We start from the raw sequence: 27,257 nt of genomic DNA, 5'->3' as shown, positions 1-27,257 counted from the left end.
GCCTTTGGCCCAGGGCGCGATCCTGGAGACCGGGGATTGAATCCCACGTCGGGCTCCCGGTGCATGGGGCCTGCTTCTCCCTCTGCCTGTGTCTCTGCCTCTCTCTCTCTCTGTTACTATAATAAATAAATAAATAAATAAAATTAAAAAAATCTAAAACATTAGAAATCATCCCATATTCATAGATCAGAAGACTTAGTATTTTTAAGATGGCAATACTCCTGAAATCAATGTACAAATTCAGTAAGGATTCGACAATCCTCTATCAAAACTTCAGCTGGCTTTGTTGAAGAATTTTATAAGCTGATCCTAAAATCCATCTGTAAATTCAGAGGACCTAGAATAACCCAAAAAACCTTGAAAAAAGGGGATCAGAGTTGGAGGATTCACGTTTCCTAATTTCAAGACTTAACTACAAAGTTGTAATAATCAAGAGAATGTGGTACCGGCATAAGAATAAACACACAGAGCAATAGAGGAGCATCAGAAATAAACTCCTATTTGTGGTCAATTGATTTTCAACAAGAGTGCCAAGACAATTCAGTGGGGGAAAGAATGCTATTTTCCACAAATGGTGCTGGGACAACTGAAAACCTACATGCAATATGATACATCTGGACCCCTACCTTCCACCACATGCAAAATTTGATTCAAAATTGATTAGAGACTTGGGCACTTGGGTGGCTCAGTTAAGTTAGGCCTCTGCCTTGGGCTCAGGTCATGATCCAAGTCCTGGGATCCAGCCCCTTGTAGGGCTCCCTCCTCAGTGGGGAGACTGCTTTACCCTCTCCCTCTGCCCCTCTCCTGGCTTGTGCTTTCTCTCTCAGATAAATAAATAAAAACTTTTAAAAATTGATTAAAGACTTAAATGTAAGTGCTAAAATATCCTCTGAACTTAACAAAAGTGTTGAGCATGGAAAACATAGGTTTTACTAAGTAAAAACATCAGGTTTTTAGGTTTGTAGGAATTAGTTTCCAGTTCCCCCAAAATATACATTCACTCTATATCTTCAAGCTGCTTTTGGTAGACCAGCTCTTTGCCAAACAGGTCCTTTGCATCTATGAACTCATCGTAGAGGCTATTCATGTCTAAAATGTCCATAATTTTTTTAAGTAGGCTCCACATCCACCACGGGGCTTGAACTCATGACCCTGAGATTGAGAGTCAAATACTCTACCTGCCTGAGCCAGCCAGGTACCCCAAAAATATCCATAAGTTTTGGACACCATAAAGCATATTGGATGTCATCATAAGTTAACCCTCTTTTTCTCTGGGAGAATGGTTTTAAAGCACAGTGTAACTTGAAATTGCGAAATCAAAATTGGATTCCAAATAAGTTGAAGTTTTCGTAAGAAATTGAGAAAGTCCTGTTTAATTTGACTGCCCTTTTCTTTCTTTTTTTTTTTAGATTTTATTTATTTATTCATGAGAGATACACACAGAGAGAGGCAGAGACACAGGCAGAAGGAGAAGCAGGCTCCATACAGGGAGCCTGACGTGACTGCCCTTTTCTGGTGACATTTTATTTTGAGTTCTAAAGTCTTCTGATTTCTACAGTTTATGTTGGCACTGTCTGCTGAATATGTAGATAGATGAGCAAAATTATACAAGATATCAACGACCTTTTGTTTTATGTTTTCTGCAGTTTCATTACAATCTTCATAGAAATCAAGAAAATGATTTAAAATCGTTTTTCAAATCAAAGTATCTAGGAGCCAGGAGGAACATTTTTAGTTGCTGTGATTTTACCCATCCGTTGATACACTGTAGAAAGCGTAATCCTTGGTCAGATCCGACACAATCAGCTCCACACTGCTAACGGCCAACACATCTTTGTAGCAAAATTCCCTCTTTGGTTCATCTACAGGACATTTTAGCTGTGACCTCCGAATCACGAAATGTAACTTCATTCAAAGAGCAATCAAGAGAGTGACGCAATAATGGGCGTTTGTTGCTGTAGTATGCCAAGTGAAATCAGTGGCCCCCAATTTTGACTGAACTTGAGTGTCTTTTTGGAAAACTGAAAACTTTTGATTGATTTGTTAAGTCCTTTCTGTCTCATCCAGCACTTCTAAGATTCAGTCTCTGAATGAGCTTTCACATTCCCTTCTCTACCATGCCCAGTCCCGAATTCTTTTCAGCTTATTTTTCAGAAAGCTGTGTTTTGGTTGTTTACCTCTCTAATCCAGTCGCATGTGTTCTTCCATCTGTCATCAAAATAACAGTCATTTAGCTTTCTTTTTTGATGATTTCTGGGTCAGGCTGGTTGGTATTGTGATGGTTTTCAGTCTTTATATCTGAACACTTAGAATATGCGTGCAGTATTTATAATATTAAAACTTTAAGGGCAGCCCAGCCGCCTTCAGCCCCACGCGTGATCCTGGAGACCCGGGATCGAGTCCCATGTCGGGCTCCCTGCGTGGAGCCTGCTTCTCCCTCTGCTTGTGCCTCTGCCTCTCTCTGCATCTCTCTGTGTCTCTCATGGATAAATAAATAAAATCTTAAAAAAAATTTTTTTTAAATCTAAAAGAATTTTAAGTAGCGGTATCTCCATACAAATCACAAGAGTTAATCCACAGGCATCCCTCCAAGGGAGCAACAGTGGATGCTCTGTTACTGGGAACTGCAAATCATGGTTGCCAACATCAGTGGTCAGGGTTGAAAATGGTGATGGAGGCTGTGGATAGGCAAGTCTATGCCATATCTATTTCACAGTAAAAAAGAGTGTTGCTTTCAACTCCCATTTCTGGAGCCATGGCTTGGGTTTGGTGCCTTTTCCCCAAACATGAGCAACCATTGCTGAAAATGGAATTTTCACATCCTGGGTGGAGTTTCCCAGGATGCAGGAATCTCGGTGCTAAAATTGGGACAGTACCAAGGAAATTGGGATGATTGGTTACTATGTTATACCTTTGGTAACTTTCCAGAGTTCTGAAAGGGTTGTTTTTGATAGTTTTGTTCAGCTTTCTAGTGGTTTTAGGGAGAAGATTTGTTACCCTCCTTCATTTATCATGCTGGAAGTAAATGACCCACACTGTGTATTTCATATATTATTTTTAGTGTGTCCTTTTCTCACTAAAATGTAAACTCCATGGCATTAGGGATTTTTGTCTGTTTTCTTTACTGCCATATCCCCTGTGCTTGGCACATTGTGGGTAAACATTTCTACAGCAAACATCTTGATGAAGAAATGAATTCATGACACTTGCAGGAGTGTGGAGACTAGATTGGAGGAGGGAAAATTGAATCAGATAGGCGAGTCAGTAAGCTAGCAGAGTGGTCCAGATTAGAGCTGGTAGAGATGGTGGAGATAAGGAAACAGTGGACTGGTTTCAGAGATGATTAGGAGACAAAATTGCAATCATTAATGATAAAGTGGAGATTAGCGGGAGTGGGGGCAGGGAGCAGAATGGAAGGTGGTACCAAGGATGATTCCTTGAACTGGGTGAATAGAGGTGCCGTTCAGTGAGTTAGCCAACAGTAGACCAGTACCAGGTCTATAGGGAGAAGATCATGAGTTCTCTTTCAGACATAGTGAGTTTGAGATGCCTTTGAGATGACTAAGCAATTTCAAATAGGCAATTGGTTATATGGTCCTAGAATTCAGAGGAGAAATGTTGGCTAGAGAGATAAATGAGTGTGTTACTACAACCTACGACAGTGGGTGGTAAAAAAAAAAGTGATGGGTGTAGCTGATTGCAAGGGAACATGAGGATAGGGCTAAGATCAAGTTGCAGTTATACTCCATTGCACTCAAGTTTTCATTGGGATTAATCAAATTACTTGATTGGCAACCGGCACCTGAGTTAGGATTTCAAATTTTAAACGTTTTAAAGATTTTGAAATGCAAAAAATTGAAGAGATTTCCAGGTTTTCTACTACTTTTCTCTTAGGTCGTATTTTTAGAGATGATGTATGTTTCGTGGCAGTGTTTGGTGTCCGTTGGTTATATTTTTGTTTTTGTTTTTAATTCTGGTAAGGGTGACTATGGAGGATGACGGTTCTAACCTTGAAAGTATTTATCAAGCCCTATGACCTTAGCACTGTGCTAGGTGCTATGGAGAAGAAATGTCAACTGTGCTTATTCTTAAGGAATTTTCAAACTATTGGCGGGAAGAATCGCATATTAAAATTGGAAGAGATCTTAAAGGTCATCTAGTCTGATTCTGTCATGTTTTTCAGAATATAAAAGAGTGTTCCAGAAAGATGAAGTGATTTTTCAAGTTCAAAATGAAGTGACAGATGTCTGATTAGAAGCCAGGCCTCCTGATTTTTCTTTTTTTTTTTTTCTTTAAAGATTTTATTTATTCACGAGAGACGAGAGAGAGAGAGAGAGAGAGAGAGAGAGAGAGAGAGGCAGAGACATAGACAGACGTAGAAGCAGGCTCCATGCAGGTAGCCCGATGTGGGACTTGATCCCGGGTCTCCAGGATCAGGCTCTGGGGTGAAGGCGGCACTAAACCACTGAGCCACCAGGGCTGCCCATGATTTTTCACCTAATAAAGTACACTACTCTTTTTCACTAAAGTGTTCATTGAGGGCAGCCCCGGTGGCGCAGCGGTTTGGCGCCGCCTGCAGCCTGGGGTGTGATCCTGGAGACCCGGGATCGAGTCCCACATCGGGCTCCCTGCATGGAGCCTGCTTCTCCCTCTGCCTGTGTCTCTGCCTCTCTCTCTCTCTGTGTCTATGAATAAATAAATAAAATCTAAAAAAAATAAAGTGTTCATTGAGGCAATGAATATTAGCTGAGCGCCTACTATGTGAAGGTACTGTTCTAGGCCCTTATGATAAATCATGCTCCCTTTTCATCTGCACTTGCCCCTGGTGATTAATAGTAGGATTCCCAGTGCCCTGGGCATTCAATAAGCAGAGTTGACTGACAATTGGCGTGGCTTACAGATGTATCATCCACTTTTAATTCGTAATCTTTCCTTCTCGGTACCTGGATGACTCAGTGGTTGAGCGTCTGCCTTTGGCTCAGGTTGTGATCCAGGGGTCCTAGGATTAAGTCCCACATCAGGCTCCCTGCAGGGAGCCTGTTTCTCCCTCTGCCTGTATCTTTGCCTCTCTCTGTGTGTCTCTCGTAAATGAACAAATAAAATCTTAAAAAAAAAAATCTTTCCTCCTCAATGCTTGAGGGAAGGGGAAAGAAGTGGTGCATTAACATATGAAGCAAAGAGAGAAAAATATACGATACATAATATAATCAATTGCTGAATTGTATTGCATGACTCTCGGTGCAACAGAGTTATAGGTGCAAAGGCCTAGGGTACAAGACAACAGTCTCAGACAGGAAAAAGTCTTCCAGCAGTAGTAACCACTGACTCCCTGACAAGGCTCCTTGAGAAAGTTCAGCAGATGTTTATTGGACAGGCACTGTGCTAGGTGCCTGGGGTATAAAAGAGAATAAAACATGGTCTCTTCTCCCAAAGAGCTCACTCTCTCGTAGGAGAGACAGAAGTACATATAATTTCAACATGATGTGGCAAGGGATGAGCCAGAGGTCTGGCCAGGTTGCTATGGCAGTGCTGGAGGTGAGCTTTACCCAGTCAAAGGGTGAGAAAAGCTTCTAGAAAGCTAAGAGGCCGATACCTGAATGGCATCCTGAAGGCTGCTGTGTCCTAGCTAGTCCAAAAGAAGTCATAAAGGAGGTTTGGGACGCAAGAACAGCACGGATAAAGCAACAGAAGGTGGACCTAGATGGTGTTATGCTGAATGAAATAAGTCAGAGAAAGACAAGTATCATATGATTTCACTTATATGTGGAATCTAAAAAACAGACCAAATAAAGCAAAAACAGATCCATAAATACAGAGAACAAAGTGATGATTGCCAGGGAGAAGGGAGGTGGAGATTGGGCAACATGGGAAGGGGAGTGGGACATACAGTCTTCCTGTTAGGGAATGAGTAAGTCACAGGGATGGAAGGTACAACATAGGGAATGTAGTCCGTGGCACTGTAATAGGGCTCTATGGGGACAGATGGCCGCTAAGCTAGTGCTGAGCACAGCATAATGTATAGACTTGTCCAATCACCATGTCGTACACCTGAATCTAATACAACATTGTGTGTCAACTAGACTTCAGTGAAAAGAAAGAAAGAGAGACAAGGTTATTGAAATAATAAAAAAGAAACACAGGCTTTTTGTCTCTCTATTCCACCTCTCAGAAAAACTGGAGATCACATTAGCTACTCTTAAGTGGTACAAGATAAAAAGTACTCCATATTACCACCCATAAAGCTAGCTCTTATAGTTAATATTTATTGAACTCTGTGGGCCAGGAACTGTGCTAAGTGTGGTATGTGGAGTATCTCATGCAATCCTCAAAAAAAAAAAAAAATCCTTGAGAAAGAAAGGTACTTCCTTTCAATCTCGGTTTACAGATGAGGAAATCAAGGCATTAAGAAGTTAATCTGAAATCAGGATTTGTGCCCGGGCCATTCGGGGTTTTGCCTTCCAGTATAGTTTCGTCTCATTGTGAATATCAGCTCCCTCAAATCTTATTCATATATAATTCTTTTGAGTTTTTAGACTCATTATTATACTATTTGAGATTAGGGTAGACTTCTCTGGGTTTGTTAATTAGCCAATAGCCAAAGAAGGACCAAAAGGAACAAAGATGCTTGAGATCACCCAGGACCCAATGGCAAAGCTAGTTAGAAGCAACTGTCTTCTCTAAGATACATGTCTAGGAATGATATCAATCAGGAGGAAGTCTCTCAGGCACTCGGATGTAACTGATAAAATGCCCAGGAGGTAAGCATTTGTTTTTGTTTTCCGCTTGAAGGCTGTAGGTTAGTGGTTCTCAGACTTTTGCGTGTACTGCAGTCTTACCTGGGGAGCTTGTTAAAAATATAGTTGCTCGGCCCCATTTCACATCTATGCCAGAATCACTGTGGTAGGGCTGGCGCTGCCGCATTACTAACAAATTCCTAAGATGTTTTCATTCCATTCCAAATTTATGTGTCCCCATTCTTCATTACGCTCTCTTCCCCGTTCTTTGGTTTTCCTCTTTTCCATTCCCCATTCTCCATGGTCTTTCCCTCATTAAATATTTACTGAATATCTACTGTAAGCCAGGCACAGAGTTTCTCGGGCTGGGGATGGGGCAGTGAACGTGACCAAACAAAGCCCCTGCCCTGATGGAGACAGATAACAAACACATCAACCAATAAATAACAGGCAGGGCTACATAGTGATTAAGAGTGGCTTCTGGAGTCAAAACAAATGTAGGCTTGACACCTGGCTCTTCTGCCTAGCTGTGTGACCTTGGGCAAGTTGCTTAATTGCTCAACAGTCTCTTCCTCTGTAAAATGGGACTAATAATAATACTCCCTGCCCCTCAGGGCTGTTGTAAGGATTGAATAAGATAATGTACATCAATTACACAGCAGGGGCGCCTGGGTAGCTCAGTCAGTTAAGCATCTGCAGTGTGCTCAGGTCGTGATCTAGGGTCCTGGGATGAAGCTCCCTGCTCAGCGGGGAGTCTGCTTCTCCCTCTGCCTGCTGCTCCCCCTGCTTGTGCTCTTTCTCTGACAAATTATAAATAAATAAATAAATAAATAAATAAATAAATAAATAAATAAATCCTTTTAAAAAAGTGCTTAGCAGAGTGCCTAGTACACTGTCGGAAGTCAATTACCCTTTATTATTTGCAAGCATCAGTGCTATAAAGTTTAATCACTTCTCCAATGTTGCCATCAATATATTACGTTCCCCTTTGGTGTTTATTTAACATCCAATAAACAATGTTTTAGAGATGTCCACGTGCCTCTAAAGCATTTTCCTCTGCCACAGTTGGTAGTTTCCTGGGCAGATTCTGTACTGCACCTGGCATCAAACCACTTAACTAGGGGAGACATCAAAGTCTGCCAAAGCTCCTCAGTTGGGTAGCCGGAGCATAGCCTGGACAAGGTGAAGGGTCCTAAGTGGAATACGCTAAGTGGAAGTTAAATAAACAACAACAAAAACTGAGTAGAATAGCATAGGGGCCAGGATGTCTGGGTGACTCAGCGGTTGAACGTCTGCCTTTGGCTCAGGGTGTGATCCCAGAGTCCGGGATCAAGTCCCACATCGGGCTCCCTGCATGGAGCCAGCTTCTTCCTCTGCCTGTGTCTCTGCCATTCTCTCTCTCTCTCTCTCTCTCTCTCATGAATAAATAAATAAATAAAATCTTTTAAAAAAAAGAATAGCATAGGGGCCAAATTCTGGCAGTCAACATTAGGAGATTGATCAATCAGATGATATGGTAGTTAAGGGATATATTAAAAAAAACTGTCCTTCATATTTTTTGGGCCAAGAATATTCACATACATCATTATCTGTCCTTGTGCTCCATAACAACTTTGCAAGTAATATCAACCTCATTTGGCTGATGTGTAAACTAAGGCTCAGAGAAGTCAAATGAATAGTCCAGGGTCACTCTACTAGTCAGTGGTAGGCCAGCAACTCAAACAGAAGTCTTCTGACTTTTATGCAGCATCTCACACAAATAAATAGCACTTTTTTTTTTACCCCACAGAAACATTTGTATATTTTTTAAGATTTTAAGTATTCTCTACACCCAATGAGCCCCCCTACGTGGGCTCAAACTTAGATCCCTGAGATCAAGGGTTGCACGCTCCACCAACTGAGCCGGCCAGGCACCCCTTCACAGAAATATTTAATATGCAGAATCCATCTACTTTAAAAACAAAAAATAAGAAATGTAAAATGTATCCAATATACACAATGCAAATAGACTTCAGTTACATATAGGTAACATTTACTTCTTTTTGCACAAGACATGGTTGTAATTTTACATTTGTTTACATTACTTGATTGAATATAGTCTGCCACTATACCAAAATGGACTGTCCATTTTCATCTGACATGTCGTAGGTAATCAATATGAACTTGACGAATGAATGAATGATCCACTGGTGTTGATTATAGCTAGAAGGGAGGTCACAGGCATGTAGTTGAATTCAGCCTTTGGTTTAGGCAGGAGCAGAAATGCTAGAGGTATCTAACACAGAAACACTGAAGATGGGAAAAGGAATTACTTTTTCGTCGTTGGAAAGGATGAGTTTGCTTGTATTGGACTTAGTGATTGAGCTCAAGAACAGGACCAATCTAGGCAGAGCAGATACAGTTGCTAAACTTGTTTACAGGGTAAAGTCAAGAGACTGTTTCAATGCCACAAAAAAGAATGGAAGGCAGTTTCTTAATGTGTGGTCCTCAACAGATCTGCATCAGAATCTCTGGGCAGTTGAAGAAGGCTGAACCCACTCCAGCAATCCCGGGGTGGGGGTGGGGGTGTGCCAAAAATTTGCATTTTTAACAAGCTCCCCAGGTAATTCTCACTTCCAGATTTTGAGAATCGCGGGGCTGGAATCACAATAGAACTGCAGCAGGTCTAACACTGACTTGGGAGAGGTCTGCGTTACAAGGTAGGAAGAAGAGAAACCTTCCACAAACAAACTGAAGAGCAGCCAGAGGGCCAGAGTCAAGAGTTCCCATTAAGAGCCAAAGAAGGTGAAAGTTTAAGAACAAGTAAACTGCCCAAAGTGTCAAATGTCACAGAGATGTCAAGAATGAAGATGGAGAAAAGTCATGAAGATGGAATCCAGATTTTTCTGGGTCTGGCTCTGTCCTTCAAGATCCAACTCAAAACATTTCTCCCCAAGGATGTATTTCCTGCTCCATTGGACAGAGCCCATCAATCTTGGTGGTATGTAATTCCATTATAGCATTTTATCTATTGTACTGAAATTCTGTTTTTCTTCTTGGGTTTTAGAAATACTGAGTTTTCATCCTCATTAGACTGAGAATTCCTTGAAGGCAGGAGCTGTTTCTTATTTCTTTTCAAATCTCCAATGTCTGCCATAATACCTGGCATACAGAGAATATGTGCGAATGCCTGCCGAATGCATGATTGAGAAGGAATTGGAAGCTGAGAGCACAGTCTGGGAATGAAGGTAGAAAAATCTCAAGTGTTTGAAGGTAAATGAGAGCCAGGAATAAGTAGAGAAGCAGTTTGTCTAGAGCGTGGAAGAGATGTGATTAAAACCATAGCCTTAGCTTGGAAAAGCTGGAAGGACAATTCTGTCTGAGTCTTGAAGGAAGCAAGAAAGGATGGGTGTACAAGATAAAGCCACTTAGCTCAGATGGCCCAACTCTAAACAAGTCGGGAAGTTAAGGTCTTTGCTGAGAATGAGATACAGGAAAGCCGAATCTAGAACCTGAAGGACTGGAAGAGTGTCGGTGGGAGCCTGAGGGATCAATAAGAGATTAAGAGATCCTGTGCTGTATTCTCAGGCATTGTTTATATCGTGTGTTACCACAATCTGACTCCTTTCTGTAGCCCTTGAAATCACAGGCTTCCTCTATCACTCATGCTAATGGGAACGGGCTAGCCAATCTGGGGCCTGAAACTCACTAGGGTTGCTGAGCTTTTCCTCTGGAACATTCCCTGCACTTCCTTTCCACCTCTTAAGGCATGTGCTGCGGTCCATCTTCTATTGTGGCTATTCATCTTTTCCTTGTTACACTGTAAATAGTTGAGGGCAAAGACTGTGTCTTACTGTTTGTTGTACCTTCGCTTAGTGCTTTGTAGGCAGTAGGCGGAAGATATCTGTATCAGGCACACACGTTTCTATAGCATTTATCACATCATAGGGTATTTGCTTCTTTGTCTCCCCTTTTAGGCCATGAGTTTGAGATTAGGGATTGAGTTGATCTGTGCCTCTCTTGTGTTTGGAACTTAGTAGTTTTGCAGATGTCTTTTGAATTAATACGTTGAAATGAGTGCATAGATGAATGAATAAAAGGTAGTGAAATGCAGGTATTTGTGGGGACTCGGGGGCGGGGGGTGGAATTTAAAAAGACAACATACTGCATAGGCACTAAATTTTGTCACTTTCACAATCATCAGTCTCATTTTGACACCAGCAGGTGTCTAAAGCTGGTGAAAATAATGCTGGGGGACCTGTTTTCAAACACAGTTAATGTTTGGAACACACATTTTGGATCTTCTGTGAATTTCTGGGCTCTCCCCTTTCAGTGTAGAGGGCCTGGGTAAAAGGTCAAAGTGTCCTGTGCAGCTAAAGGACTGTTTCATACAAGCTTATTAGATACGTACCTGTTTGTATGGGATACAGTGTTACATTAACACGGTCACTGTTTATTTAGGATTACAATGTAAGGTTGACATTGCAGGGAAAAATAAAAAGAATGATGAAACAGCGTAGTAACAGCTTTGGATCGCAACAATGGAAATCCACCATACACCTCCTCCCTTTTACAGGAAAAATAGCTACATAAAGGGCATCTTTAAATTTGCATTGGTTTGTTAGGGCTTTTTTTTTTTTAATCACTGGCTTTTAGTCTTTGAGCGTAGGAGAAAATAACAAAAGCTGACCCTTACATAGGGCATACTATGTGCCCAAGTGTTATTCTACGTGATTTACATGTATTAACTCATTTCTCCTACCAGCTCTGAGATGGATACCATTGTGATCTCCATTTTGGACGTGCTGAAACTGAGGGACCGAGAGGTAATGCAACGTGCTCAAGGTCACAGAGCTAGAAGTGAGGGAGCTGGGTTTCAAACCCAAACACTCTGGCTCCTTACATACATCAAAGAGGAAAGCGCTGGGTTAGCTGTCGCGTTTACCTGTGTGAGTTACAAAGAAAATCACTTATCTTTTCTGATTATGATAATGTCCACATTTACAGAGGGCCTGTTATATGCCAGGAACGCTCACACACGCTTAACTTGCATTATCTCATTTCTTCTTCAGAATAAACCCGTGAGATCCTATTTTTAATCCTCATCTTAAAGACAAAAAAAAAAAAAAAGAATTTTTTTTTTGTTGTTGTTGTTTCAGGTACAGAGATGAAAGTGATTTGCCCGAAGATTGAGATCCAGGCCGACTGACTCCACTAGGAGCTTCTCAGTCTTTCCTGGCAGTAAAATCAGAGAACGGAGGACCTCAAAGGGATGCCACGAGAGTACAATAAAATAATGGATGTGAAAAGGCCTCGGTGAACAAGTGCAAGGGATCAGGCCTAGCCCCTGGAATCACTGTTGAAAACTGGCTGCCCAGGGTCCGTGGCCAGTGGTCTCTAGTCCCAATCCTGCCCCTTCTCCGCCCGACCCACAGCGGTATCTTGCAATCTCTTTCTCTATCTCTTCGGATCCTGCCCCCAAACACTTGGCTGAGCCGCGGACCGGAGAATAGAAGGTACGCGCGCGAGCAGGAGGCGGAGCTTGCCGCCCCGATCCGTTCAAGGGGTGGCCTCCGCACATGCGCCGTGGCTCTGCGGCTTCAGTTGCCCCGGTCGGGCCGCCAATGGGGGCGCGCGGCGCGCTCGGGACGTATTAACGCTGTGTGGAGTCGTTGCGTGCGAGGGGGGCGACGTAAGGGCGCTCCGCGAGCCCGTCTCTCCTCGAATGAAAGGAAACAACCTCCGGCGACAGAGCCCCGCTCCCAGGCGCTGCCGGAGAACCGACACCGACTTCTTTCTCTTTCCCCTCATTGGCGCTTCACCGCTGCCATTCGCCTCTGGGCCCCGCCGGTGAGTCCCCACGGTAGCTTGGGGCCCCCCATTCTCTGCCCGGCGGGAGAAGACAAGGAGGATGGCGGTGGCCAGGCCGCCGCCCCTGCCCGTTGTTAAGGGGGACTCTTGGTGGTCTCGCTTTATTGTCAAGGACCCCAGAAGCGCCGCTCGTTGAAGGCGCCTGGCAAAGAGGCTGCTGAGAAAAGTGCTTTGAGGGAGCGGGGGGAGAGATTAGGCTTAAGCCTGGACTTCGGGGGAGGGGGCGCAGCATTTAGGGAGGAAAAAATACTGGGAATTTTTAGTCTTTGCCATCGCTTAGGACATATTTGGGAAGGAGGGAGACTCCCAGTTTGGGAAGCGTAAGAGGAAGAATGGTTAGGGTGGCAGGAGGGTTAGCTTTACGGAATGAGGAAAAACTCTGGGGTGGGGGAAATCAGGGGCGAAACTGAGATCTGAAACGAAGACTTTCAGGGCGAACTCCTGGGGAAGGACGATTAAAGAAAGTGGTGGGATATCTTCCTGGATTCGGGAGGATTGGAGAAGGACGATTAGGGGACCCTGACTTGACGACCGACCGAAAGGACCTGCTAAAGTGTTTTAGAGGAAGATAGTTTTGCGACTTTATCTAGCGCTTGATTAGAGGGAGGTCTTGGAGTCTAGTGTGTATTGAGGAATAAATAACGGGGAAAGGATCCGGTACGTTATGTGTACCATCCTTTATTATATGGACGAACCGCACGGCATTCTTTTGAAATTTGTTCGTTTCGATATCCTGCGTGGAAGTTGAAAAATCCTTTATTTTTGAAGGACCTTTTTTTTTTTTTTTTCACCGGCTTACTACGTAATAGCAGGTCTTATTCATACAGTTCAAATTCTTTCTTACCCTTGGGTTTGAAACAACTGGAAAATTCCTTCAGTTTCCTTTTGAATAACCGCAAAAAGCAGTGCGAAGCATGTAATAATATCGTGCAACCAAATTCAGGTGCCCTTCCGGTTCATCTCTTATTCGTTTATTTCTCTTCACTGTAACTTTCCTGACAGAAATACTGCTTCTTTGGGGATCGCGTTTATATATTTTGAACTGTGTATTTCAGCTTGATTGCGTACGGAATGGTTAGATCTTCCGGAACTGCAGTTTTTGTTTTGTTTTGTTTTGTTTTTCTGTGAAAATGGTCTTTCAGATACCAGACATTGAATGAGCTCTCGACTTGGTTCTTGAATACTCTCCTTGATGTTTCAGGTTATTTCTACCTTGGTGCTTTACAGCATCTTGTAAAATCAGGAACGCCTTGATTGTTTCAGCCTAACAAATTGAGCTTTTATATTTTGCCAGACATTTAAATTATGTTTTTCACGCTGCTATCATTTTTTTTGAATTTCTGCTTTATAACATTGCCCATACTGTTCTGTTTCTTTTAAGGAAAGGGTTTCATTGTTGGACGAAAGCATCAAAGTTTGATCTCTGCATGCGCTGAAAGGCCCTTTAGACTGAAATTAAAAGACCATATAGCTGTGTGGATCATTATGAACCCTTTAATATTGGTCCTTGGAATGCCCTTATTCTCCTTAACTGGAGACCACAAATGAGACAGCATTAGATAAAAATCTGTATTTTTATGATAAAGAGATTTTTGTTAGGAGTCATTGTTTCCATGATGTTCCCCACTTCATGTTTTACAAGGAGGCTGTAAAAAATTAGCAAGATATGCACAGATGCATTATTTGAATTTTAATGGAAAAATCCATTTAGTCATTGCACATTGGGGAAAGTTTTTAATTGATTTGGTGCACTTTTTTGTGTTTCTGTTCACTTTGCCAATTTAAACTGATTAGAGCACTAGAATATTTTTGAATGCAAAATAAAACATACCTATTTTCTCTCTTAGATTTTTGGGTCTTTGATATCTTGAAAAGGAAATTCTCAAAATTAGGATGAGAAATTTACCTGCTTATGAATTCAAAGAGTCAGAATGCAATATGGATAGAATTTGAGGGACACCATTTTCAGAATTAATTTCAAGAATAAAAAGTGCTTTACTACTCTAGGACTTTTTAAAAATCTTAAACCAGGTTTATAGCCTATGCTAGGATTATACAGAAATTGCACATTAAAGATGTCTATACAGATTAGATTCATAATGTGCCATCCTTTGAGCTGGTGAAGGATGACCGAGAGAAATGCTGAATACATTACACTGGTTTCAGAGTGCCTGCTATTCATTGCATAGTAGTAAAGAAAGCCAATTTAGAACTCACATAGCAAATTTTGGTGCTATTTGTGAATTTTGGTGTTTTGCATGGTTGATTCTAAAGATTTTGGCAGCTATATTCTTGATAAAGCAACTGAATACATATTTGCCTGTGCAAACACACTTCCCCTTTTGTTTCTTTTGTTTCTCTGTTATGTCTTTTTTTCTTTAATCCTAAAAGTATTTGCTGCCTGTTTTCAATCAGTTTCATGGTTTATAGCCAGTGCTATGAATACAGTACTGTTGTAAAGTATCCGATGCTGTTTGGAAGACTGAGGTATTTAAAATGGTAGATAGCATTAAGAGTTTGTTAAATACATCAACGCAAAGACTGCCAAGGCCTTTGAAGTTTTGTTTAAAAAAAAAAACAACTCTAGGTATACATTGATAAAAAAAGACCTGTTTATATGTGGCTTCACGTTAAATTTTGAACAAGTGTCTGCATTTTTATATTATATAGCCCTGAATGGTTTACAGCTACCACCTTGCTGGCATCCAGCTGCTACTGTTCTTGTTGGAGAATAAGTGCTTCTCAGAAAGCTACAATGTAGTGTGAGTGAGTCCAGTTTTAACATAGTATCATGCAAGTATTCAAGTGTATAGAGAAAGGAAAAAGAATTTTAGTACATTTTGAGACCAAAATTGGAGATGTTATTGATTGTGATGTGTGTTGTAGCAACTTGAATCGTGCACCACTTAGTTTGGTTGATTTGGGAAAACTACACAAATCACATAACTGATTTTACACTTGTTTAGATTATTCTGAAGAATCCATGTTGAAATTGATGATCTAAATCTGAAACCTTCTCTGTTAGAACTTTTCTTCCCTTTTTTTGTTCAACTCTACTACCTATAACTATAATTTGACTAGACTGAAGAGTCATTCAGAAAATTTTTCTTTCCTTTTATACAATATTGCAGATTTAATGTGGAAGTTACTACATTTAGAACACCACTGTCAGTTTGTAACTTTAATTTAATAAGCAGGCTTCTGGAGTAAGCCTCAGAGTCAGATAATACAGGATTTAAAAATAAATAGTAGTTACTAAAGTATGCTTTTTTGAATAGAGTGTTATAAGCTTAATTTTTTTCTTTAAAAAGGAATACAATAGCAAAAATTTGTTAAAGATGTATACATGATTTTTTAAAACTTGAAAATAATTCAGATTTTAAAGATAAGTGTTCCTAAGTCATGGTTAAGTGCATCCATTTGTCTTTTGTTGGTTTATCAGTATGTGAACTTAAGGAATTGTGCAATTTTAGAATTCTGTTCACTCTGAATATTGTGTCCTTAAAAGTTTCTGCTCTGCTCTTAGATACATAATTCTTGGTCTCCTTGAAGTGGCATCTAACTATACATGAAAAATATTTTATATTAATTAATGTCAGCAGATGATTGTTTTAATATCACACATTGTACATTTTTTATTTATCCACACAGAAATTGTTTTAATTATTTCACATTCCCCTAATTTGGAAGCAGCTTGATTTTCCTGAATTATTTCATTAACTTGTCTTTATACATATGTTCATTTTTTTCGTTACAGAGGCATTGTAGGTTTTGATATTAATTTGTCTATACTAAATAGCCATTTAAAATGCATATGTTAAAACTTAGGTTAAATATTAAACAACTTACATGACTGTGCAAACGAGTATTAAAGTGAAATTAACCATTTTGTTGCCCTTCTTATTCTCTGTAGCATTTCTTGAGGCTAAAAGTGGCATTCTAAAAGCAATTTAAAAATCATGTCAAGCTCAGTTGAACAGAAAAAAGGGCCTACAAGACAGCGCAAATGTGGCTTTTGTAAGTCAAATAGAGACAAGGAATGTGGACAATTACTAATATCTGAAAACCAGAAGGTGGCAGCACACCATAAGTGCATGGTAAGTAAGGCCGGCAACCGGCAACTGAGACACCTGAAACCATGAGAACCCCAACAATGAATATTCCTGAATACGAAAAACTCAGTTAAATTTTTAAAGAAATAGTTTCTTACTAATGCTATGCCATTTTTGCTAGAAATTTTCCTTGTAAAGTTAACATCTTTTTCACTGTTGCACTGCAATTTCTTTAAATGTGAACCTTAATTTTTTCTAAATGTAATTTATAGCTCTTTTCATCTGCTTTGGTATCATCACACTCTGATAACGAAAGTCTTGGTGGATTTTCTATTGAAGATGTCCAAAAGGAAATTAAAAGAGGCACGAAGCTGGTAAGTTGGTATTTCTGCCTCTTGAGAATAAAACTTATTTTAAGCTCACTAAGGAGGAAATTGCTTAGTTTGCAGTGTATTGCATTATTAACATTATGATTTTAAATTGCAATCTTCCCCGCCCCCATCCAGAAATTCCAAGGTTGGGCTTAACTTATTTACCACTCAAAAAAAAGGAGTGAATAAATATATTATTCCATTTTTTTTTCTTTTCAAAAAGATTACAAATCTTCTTGGAGGCTCTGTTAACTCAGAAAACAAGCAGTTTGCTTAATTTGAATATATCATGTGTTGAAGTCTTCAACTGAATTTTCATAATTTGGATGTCTTCTCATCTTCTATTATAAAGGAATTGTGGTCATCATAAATGAAGATGACAGTACCCTTTCAGCAGGAGAATGTTAGCACTTGCTGTATTTTACTGTGGTTCCGCCATATAACACAGCATTTATAATTTTGTGACTTTTGACAGATTTCTAAAGCTATGCTACACTGAATGTTTCTATAGTTGTCTTTCACCAGTAGCCAGATTGGCAGGATACTATATTGCTCTGTTGGAAAAGTAACGTTGTTTCAGTTGGTATTTATGATCCATTATGGTTTACAATGAAACAACTTCTCTTTATTTGGTTATTATTTTTCTCCTTTGAGCCCTTTATTAAAATTACATCTGCAAATGTGCCTTCAGTAGCTTCAGTATCAGGTGCTCCATTATTTTAAAGATGGGTTTGGCAGAATGTGCATCTATGTTCTTGGGCACTGAATAATCTCATATCTCATGAAGAATCTGATGAGCAGAGGTAGGAACTGTCATTTTGATGATCAGAAATAATCTATTTTTTGAAAGTTGTCAGTCTTGGGCAGCCCCCGTGGCTTAGCGGTTTAGCGCCACCTTCAGCCCAGGTCGTGATCCTGGAGACCCAGGATCGAGTCCCATGTTGGGCTCCCTGCATGGAGCCTGCTTCTCCCTCTGCCTGTGTCTCTGACTCTCTCTCTCTCTCTCTCTCTCTCTCTCTCTCTCTCTGTGTCTCTCATGAGTGTATAAATAAAATCTTAAAAAAAAAGTTGTCAGTCTTGTAGTATTAGAAAGAAAAGCAACATGAAGAAGTTCAAGGATTTGAGACTTGCTTTAGGATAAATAGTGTAAAACCCTTACATCAGTATTGACACGAATGGGGACCCAGAGGCCAGTCGGTTTTTGTGGTGGCAAGACCCTAACTGAAAGTCTCTTTTCCCCCGCTCCCCAAAGTGGTAATAGTAATAGAATGCTTCAGGGTTTTTTTTAAGATTTTATTTATTTATTCATGAGAGACACACAGGCAGAGATATAGGCAGAGGGAGAGAAGCAGGCTCCCTGTGGGGAGCCCAACGTGGGACTCGATCCCAGGACTCCAGGATCACGACCTGAGCCAAAGGAGGATGCTCAACCACTGAGCCACCCAGGCACTGTGCTTCAGCTTTTTTAAATGTGATTTTTATTTGATGGTTTCAGATTTCTTCATGTTTTTATGGCTTGCTGATTTTCGAGAACCAGAGCAGTACGTTTTTATTTCCTAATCCTTAAAAACAAATTCAGATGTAAAGAAAGAATACTATTTACCTGAAAGTGGTTGTACTGTAAACCTTATTGCCCCATTATTTATTCCTTGGCATCATGAATAGGCCTGGGAAAAGCTTCTGCATCTTGACTTGTTAGCATTTTTGTCACCTGGAATGGCTGCTCTAGTCACAACGGGAGCAGTTTTGATCCCTAATGTTACTTATTATTAACAAATGCAGTGCCTAGTTTTACATGCAGCAGCAGTACACATCTGGCAGCATTGCTAAATCCAGTGGTGACTTCATTTATTTGGACTTGTTTGTGGAGAGAGCATCAGAACTTTGTACAAGTTTTACTAATATAAATGGTTTTGATTAATTTTTAATGGTATAGTATAGTGAGTTGATTTTTTTCCGAAGTGTAGTGAGTTATAAAGAATTGAATTTATCCTTTGATCTGGGGAGTGGAAGGACATCGGAGGGTAAGACCACAAGCTATAGTAACAGACTTGGATTTGAGTCCTAGCTCTGTCACTGACTAGCTGAGTGACCCTGGGCAAGTTATCTACTTCTCTGTACCACATTTTCCTCACCTGCCAGAAGGAGATACTGACAGTTCTTATCTCATAGGGATATTGTGAGATTTAAAAGACTATACAAGACTTAGCATGGTGCCTGGCACGTGGTTAGGACTTGATAAATGGTAGCCACCCGTGTAGTTATTGTTTATAAATAATATCCTGCTAATGTCATTGTAGACTAATGAAAAGCATGCTGCACTGGGAAAGTCATGAGGCTTGTATTTTTAATAACTCTGCCACTGACACATTATGTAACTTTAGACAGGTCGTTAACTTATTTGTCTTTTCACCAGTGGTAAACAGATAATGCTGTATCACTGCTTACTGAACAGCGATGTTCCATGACTAAAATCAAACATAGAAAGAGTTACCTTAGGAAAGGTGTTTACAAAGATGTTTTGAAGCTGTGGGCATCTAGTATAAGGAATAGGGCAAAAGGAAAGAACTTTTAAGCCTAGGTACATAGTTTTGTTCCTTTTCCTTCTCCCAAATGCCAGAATTTAAATAAGTTACATAGGGGATAGGACTAGAGTAACATTCATATGTTTAACTTTGATTTCTGGGTGAAAAGTCATGAATACCCATTGAAAGTAAACAGGAATGCTGGTCCCCGGGTGCTTTCAAGTCCCGTTTCAGCCTATACCTGGTGTTGGCTTAAGATAGGTGCTCTCTTGCCCCAAGGAAAAGTAAAGAGAGAAGAGGCTGGGGCTTGTGGTGAAAGTGTTTAGGTGACCAGATGGGTCAGAGTCTTGAGAGAGTGGGCAGTCACAACAGGAAGTACAGGTATGTGGTTTCTGTGTTCTTGCTGCCACAGGGAGTTTTCTGAGTGTTTTTTATGTCAGTCACAAAAATCAGGGGAGGAAAGCCAGCCTGTACAGACAGATCCATCTCTTTTGTGTTACCTTTGGGCACCAGGATGGACCAGGAAGAATTTGCCAGAGTACTGAGGATTTTATCATTTGAGTCTCTATATTGGCAGTTAAGACCGATACATGTTTTTCCAGAATGGTTTCCAGTTTCTATTGCAGCCATAAGGAGACATCACATCTGTACCATCTACTCTTAATTCTTCAGCCATCTAGCCAAGAAATGCAAGTTTCCAAGTAAAATTATGAATCATTGACACCGTTTTCATTTTCTTTAAGGAGATACTTGAGAGGAGTACATTTGAAGAACATACTCTTTCTGGATGAAACTAGGTGGTGAAGTCATTAAGAGTACCTACATCTGATAGTTACTGTTGAAATTGGTAACTGTGTCAGATATATCAGTCTGAGAACAGGAGTTCAGAAGGCCATTTAGTCCTCAATCCCTATATGCAAGACTGCTTCCAAGCCACCCAACATAAGATTTTCATCTCCACTATTCTTAAATATATCAGGAGGCTGTGATTCTATCAAAGCAACTTGAATCATGACCATAATTCTATGACATTCTTCAGAATTGAGAAATTCATCCTTCTTTATAATTTAATTATCTCACTTAATTTAAGCCATTTATTCTAGGTCTCTCTCCTTCCATTAAAGGAAGTATTTGGGTTTTTTCTTTACTAAAAATGGAAAATCTTTCATATACTTGATGACTATCCTCAGGTCACTCCTAAACTCTCCCCCCCCTTTTTTTTTTACTCTCCCCTTTTTGAACTAAATTTTACTCACATGTCTGAAGAAATCCTCTGAACATTTTTCCTGTTTTTTTCCCCAACAGTAGAAATAGCTAACATTTATTGAACACTTAATATGTGGGCAAATTACTTTAAATACATGATTCCTTTTAATCCTGACAATCATAATGTAAGATGGGAGGTATTAATTCTCTCTTTATGGATGAGGAAGCTGAGGCCCAGAGAAGTAACCTAAGTTCCTATTACTAGTAAGTGGCAGAGCTGCCATTTGACTTGAGGGCAGTGAACTCCACAGCTAGAACTCGTAATCACCCCAGTTTTTAATACAGTGCCTTTTAAGCCACCCAATCCAAAATCAGGTTTTATAAAACATAATTGAGCTTAGTAGTTTTTTCTTAAGATTTTATTTATTCATGAGAGATACAGAGAGAGAGAGAGAGAGAGAGAGGCAGAGACACAGGCAGAGGGAAAAGCAGGCTCCATGCAGGGAGCCCGACATGGGACTCGATCCCCGGTCTCCAGGATCCCGCCCTGGACTAAGGCAGCGCTAAAACCGCTGAGCCACCAGGGCTGCCCCTGAGCTTAGTAGTTTTTTAAACAAATATGAAAATACTACTGGATTTAGGACATAGACTCCTTTTAATATATATTAATAGCATTGTTAGTTTTTAGGACCAAGATATATGTCCTAGGTAGGCATATTCTGATTCTCTATTATCCTTAGGTACTTTTTGTGGCTTCTAAAAATGGAAAGACCAATTTTACATAATACCAGTGGAGTGCTTGGCACCCTAGAGAAATGGGGTATCTGATTTTGAGAGTTGACATTCTAGATATTGGACATGCCATGAATCTGCACATATGATGATTCATAGATAACACCTTTTTATTCTGTGTGGGAGAAGCCTTGCCTGTTTCTGCTTCCTAAGTTGGTAAGGGAGTAAAGAATGAGTCCAGGAAATAGATTAAGTACCAGAATGGGTCAATGAGACTGGTAGTAATGGATTCGAGTTGAGTAGGGTGGGATAATGGCAGGGTCTTTAAACCTTACACAGGAGTTTCACCTAGGATAGGAGGGGATGAGGATAGTTGAAGCAGGAGTTTTCAGGAGAAAAGGGATATGCAGTAATCACTGGAGAATGAAATATAATCATGGCAGTATATTTGTCTGCTGTACATAGATATCCTGCAAGGGCATCTTAAAACTCAACCTGTCTAAACCATTATTCATCATCTTCCCTGCCCTGAACCCTGATTCTCTTTCTGAATCCTTTACCTTCAACTCTTCCTTCTTCCACATGTATCACATTGGTTCTAATTCTGGGGTGTCTTCTATTGTCTTTTCTTTTGTAATACTACCCTATACCCAGTCTTCCTCTCCCCATCCTTCCAATATACTGCTGGTAATTACTTGATCTCTTCTTCCCTGACTCCAAACCTTCACTGATGCCTTAGTGTATACAAAATCATACCCAGGGATCCCTGGGTGGCGCAGCGGTTTGGCGCCTGCCTTTGGCCCAGGGCGCGATCCTGGGGACCCGGGATCGAATCCCACATCGGGCTCCCGGTGCATGGAGCCTGCTTCTCCCTCTGCCTGTGTCTCTGCCTCTCTCTCTCTCTCTCTCTCTCTGTGACTATCATAAATAAAAAAAAATCATACCCAGAGGCCTCAGCCTGCCATTCAGAAGTCATAACCCACCTCTTCCATTCTTGATTTCATCCTCTCTCCTCTTGGTTTCCCAAACGTCCTCTGTTTGTCCCCACTGCTGTGCACATACTGACATTACTCATCCTAGTTGCATCTTAGCTGCCTATCAGTTCTGTTTTTGAATTCTGCTCAAACTTCACCTCTTTCATAGATTTTCACATAATATGCATTGTATTTGTTAGATATAAGCAAGCCTTCCTTCCCCACTATCTTCTGGTATCTGGAAGGGTAGACACTCTTCTCTTGGTCTAGCATAGGATTAAGTGGGGATAATGCATGGAAGACACTTAGCACAGTACTTGATGTCTCATTTGTGCTCAGTAGTGTTCTAATAAATAGGTGGGTGCTCATTAATTATTGGATTTGAAGGAGAGAAGAGCTTCAGTTGGATAATAGTGTGAAACCTTAATACTGGGAGAGGTGTAAATTGGCCAGAGAAGTAATGGTATAGCATAAAATTCCTCTTTTTTTGGTTAGTCAGTGCTTTAGTGGGGTTTGCAGCTCCAGTGATTTGAAAAGGAAGGAGAGAAATCTAGTGGAAAAAATATGGTTGGTTATTTGTTCAGGATGGGGAGAGCTGTGTATGCCTTACCCATGAAGGTTTGCATGTTTCTTCAACATTCCCTGGCTCAGTATGGTGTTACTTTGGTTGTTTCTTTAGGCATGGTATTTGTTAAGGCCCTCTACTAGAATCTAGAATTCATCTCTCTGTCCATTTATCAGTTACTTAATTTAGTGCCTACTTTGAACCAAGTACAATGTGAGACACTTTGATGGGTGCTTCCAGGAATACATACAGTTTAGCCTTGGGAGTATGTAGAGAATGCCACAGGAGAGCTGGGATAGAGGACCATCATTAATTCTGTTTTAGAAGTCAGAAGGCTTCATAGCAAGTGACGTTTGAAATATGTTCCAATCGGAAAGTGATGCTGTAGAAGTCAAAGGGGGAAGAGTTTCAAGAGGAGGAAGTGGGCAAAAGTATTAGGTAAGTATTAAATGCCAGTGCTATTTAAAGTAGAGCGAATGGCTCATTTAGCGTTCAGTAAGGGCAAAACAGAGTGCCCACAGTGCATAAGATGCTACAACTGCTTACTGCATACAGAGAAGCAGAAGATGCCAGGTGGTCCATGGTGCTACTAAATCCTTAGAGCAGTGGTCCTTAGCCAACTGAAATAAGAAGTGGGGGTGGGCGGGGGATTCCAGGCATGTATCTTTTGAAAAGGGTTCTCAAGTGATTTTTTAAAAAGATTTTATTTATTTATTTGAGAGAGTGTAAGAGTGAGAGAGACAGCATGAGCCAAGGAAGGGGAGGAGAGGGAGAAGCAGTCTCCCTGCTGAGCAGGGAGCCTGACATGGGGCTCTCTCCCAGGACCCCAGGATCATGGCCTGATCATGACCTGAGCCAAAGACAGATGCTTAACCGACTGAGCCACCCAGGTGGCCCCCCAAATGGTTTTTTGGTAGATGCTTTTTGTTATGGACCATTACCTTAGGAAGAGGGGTCAGCAAACTTTGCATACAGGACCAGATAATACATATTTAAGGATTTGCCAGCTGTATTGTTTCAGTGGCAATCACAGACAATACACAAAGAAATAAGTATGTCTGTGTTCCAATAAAACTTAATTTACAGAAATGGCTGGTGGGCTGGATTGGGCTTGCAGGAGCCCTGCCTTAGGGTATTTTTGTGGAAAAACAGGTATATTCAAACAGGCCTGTTCATTGTCATCTGTGTAACTAAGTGTACATCCATCACGAATGTATTCATCTAAACGTGTATTTTTTTAATAAAGCTCAGATTATGGCATGCAGATTAATTTTAATATGTGCAGATATTTTACCTGTCATTTATATTAAAATGAATTTTGCTTTGCTTTGGAGGTTAAGGAGAATGAATGTAAGGCGAAAGAGAAACTTCAAGTCCAATGATGGAGAAAATCAGGTCTTTGACTATTACTGAATAAAATTTTTTCCTTTGCCTTCATTTAATACTTCTTTGTAATTGGAAATACTGTAAATTTATGTCATTATGTAACTAATTCCCATTTATTTGTGCCAGTGGAGGAGAACCCAAACCAGTAATGTAAAATAATCTGTGTCTGGTTTGGGGGGATGTTTTGGTGTGTATATGAAGTTCTTCACTGATTAAGTATATAACACACAGCACGGCAGTTTAAAGTACCCTCTGGGGATCCCTGAGTGGCTCAGCGGGTTTACCACCTGCCTTTGGCCTAGGACATGATCCTGGAGTCCTGGGATCGAGTCCCACGTCAGGCTCCCTGCATGGAGCCTGCTTTTCCCTCTGCCTGCGTCTCTGCCTCTCTTGCTCTCTCTCTGTCTCTCATAAATAAATAAAATCTTAAAAAAAAGTAAAATTTGAAAAAAAAAATAAAGTACCCTCTGTCTGAAAGGCCTACACTTGAGAACAGCCTGAACCTATAGATCTGAGCTCAGAAAAACTCTGTCTGAATATTTCAGGTTAAAACAAACAAACAAACAAAACCTTCAAAAGCTACAATAATATAGAGAATTTAAACTATCAGTGACGACTCATAAGTATGAGTATGGAGAATGTGATATTCAGAGCAAGGCCAGGGGACTAGGTTAAGTAAGAACTTGATATGCTTGCTTCGTTCATGGCCTTCCGTTTTGAAAAGATTTCTGGACTGATTTGTTCAGTAACTGCTTACGTTTAGTCTGTTACTCTAGGAAAAAAGTACTTTTCAGTGGCCCTGTTTTTAGAAGCACTTGGAATTTAAGTTCCTAACCTATCAAGTGTGTCCTTTTCTGATGACTTTGGTCATCAGAATAATATATTAAGTTATTTATTTATTTTAATGAGACCCTCTTCAAAATGCTGAGCTTTTTTTATTTTTTTAAGATTTTTTATTTATTTATTCATCAGGGACACACACACACACACACACACACACACACAGAGAGAGAGAGAGAGAGAGAGGCAGAGACACAGGCAGAGGGAGGAGCAGGCTCCATGCAGGGAGCCTGATGTGGGACTTGATCCCGGGTCTCCAGGATCACACCCTGGGCTGAAGGCAGCGCTAAACTGCTGAGCCACCCGGGCTGCCCTGAACTTTTTAAAAAAATTGTAGCTATAGCATAAACCAGAAACAGTCATGAATCATGTTCCACCCTACCATGCCGTGGTATTCTTGTTAGGAATTTTTTAAAAAGATTTATTTATTTATTTTTAGAGAGAGAGAGAGAGTGAGCAAGAGCGGGGGGAGGGGCAGAGGGAGAGAGACCAGCCTCAAGCAGACTTTGTGTTGAGCTGGGAGCCTGATGCCAGGCTTGATCCCAGGCCCCTGAGATCATGACCGGAGCCGAAATCAAGAGTTGGTCGCTAAACCAACTGAGCCACCTAGGTGCCTTTCTTTTAGGCATTTTTAACAGGTAAATCAGACAGCTGTCACTTAAGCAGATAATTCAGAGGTCACTCTTTGCTTTCTAACGATGTTGGATATGTGAAGTATTCCTATAAATCAGTTGTTGAGGAGCATTTTGGGGCAGCTCTGAAAACTTACCCCAACTGCCTCATCCCGAGTTCTAGTTTTTCCTGGAGGTGATGTTATCTGGTATTAAAAACAATAGACACCAGTGTAAGGTGAACTGCCTTTACTTTATCCTGTCTCCTGTGCAGATAGCCTAGGTACCCTGTTTCCAACTCAAGTGCTTTGGGCCTGTTTCCTTCACCTACAGACCAAGAATATGGTCTCATTTTGGAGCCTCTTTTGCATTCTCATACATTTATAGCCCTTTTCTTGGAGCAGATGTCTTGAGAGTAGTAACTACTTGGCCGTGAGGATTTATATCTATACAGTGGTGGTCAGTCAGTCACTGAGGCACACTCAATATGCAGCAGTTGGCTGGGCAAGGCTGTCTTAGCAAGCCCTTTGCCCCTTGGATCCCTGTGGCTCTCTCTAGCCATCGGATTCCAGCTTTCCCTTCCCCCCCCCAAAGCCATCCCTTTCTGCCCATCTTAGAAGTTGGTGATCTCATTTTAGTTTTACTTTGTGTCTCATGGTCTTGGTTGAACTGTCCCTGAGTTTTGCCCACAGCTACTGAGAAATCAGTATTTCTCCTTTTATTCCTTAGGACTTCTTCCTTTTACAAACTGAATTTCAGCCCCGGCCTGGTTCAGTTGCCTGAGGAGTCGGTACATCCCTGCCTCTGGCTCCCGCAGGACTTTAGCTAAGTCATAGTCCTTTCGGTTCCCTTTGTTAGCTCTCATGTGTGACTTGGTTCCTCTTTAGTCAGTGGGTCAGCTCCTTGAGACTTGGTTCTTTGGGTACAGCTTAACGTTAATATGGGATAGCTTCACAGATTTTAGAATGGTGGTTACCACAAGCAGGGAAGGTAGGGAGATGTTGCTTAAAGGGTACAAAGTTGTAATTGTGTAGTGAAGTTTAGAGGCCTGATGTTTGGCCCAATGACTATAATTAATAACACTATATTGTATACTGGAAATTTGTTGAGAATAGATTTCCGGGGCTTTTACCACACACACAAAACTGATAACTGAATGAAGAGTTGGTTGTGCTAAGTAGCTCAACTGTAGTAATCATTTTGCTATTATTAAAACACCTTGCCATACATCCTAAATATTTTTTTTTTACTAAAAAAAAATTAAGGATACTATCACTTCTAGCCATACTATAAAGATGAGGTGCAAACATCTGTAATAGGGTGGGTCTTTTTTCTAGTCTCCCCATTTCAGAAAAGGTGAATTGAGTTTTGAGGCTTACTAGGTCTACTGGGTAGCAACCTGAAGAGGGGA

General features: G+C 40.7%; 1 protein-coding gene and 1 long non-coding RNA gene across 5 annotated transcripts in view; one reads left to right on the top strand and one right to left on the bottom strand.

The window, feature by feature from the left end:
* The window catches only part of LOC140628206 (uncharacterized), a 129,534-nt gene that overhangs the window by 47,890 nt on the left and 54,387 nt on the right, over positions 1 to 27,257 (bottom strand). The window lies entirely within an intron of this gene.
* PHF6 (PHD finger protein 6) overlaps positions 12,315 to 27,257 on the top strand; it is a 51,082-nt gene continuing 36,139 nt past the window's right edge. For 2 of the 4 annotated variants that reach the window (XM_072817321.1, XM_072817320.1), the window contains exons 1-3: positions 12,315 to 12,563; positions 16,498 to 16,681; positions 16,909 to 17,010. In XM_072817321.1, coding sequence (XP_072673422.1) covers positions 16,544 to 16,681; positions 16,909 to 17,010 — 240 coding nt within the window. In that variant the 5' untranslated portion in view covers positions 12,315 to 12,563; positions 16,498 to 16,543. The remainder of the gene's footprint in view (positions 12,564 to 16,497; positions 16,682 to 16,908; positions 17,011 to 27,257) is intronic. The other 2 variants (XM_072817322.1, XM_072817323.1) reach the window with 2 other exon arrangements.

This window comes from Canis lupus, chromosome X, assembly GCF_048164855.1.
Source record: "Canis lupus baileyi chromosome X, mCanLup2.hap1, whole genome shotgun sequence".
NCBI lineage: Eukaryota > Metazoa > Chordata > Mammalia > Carnivora > Canidae > Canis > Canis lupus.
The sequence above is the reverse complement of the archived record's forward strand: the minus strand, read 5'-3'. Positions and strand labels throughout refer to the sequence as shown.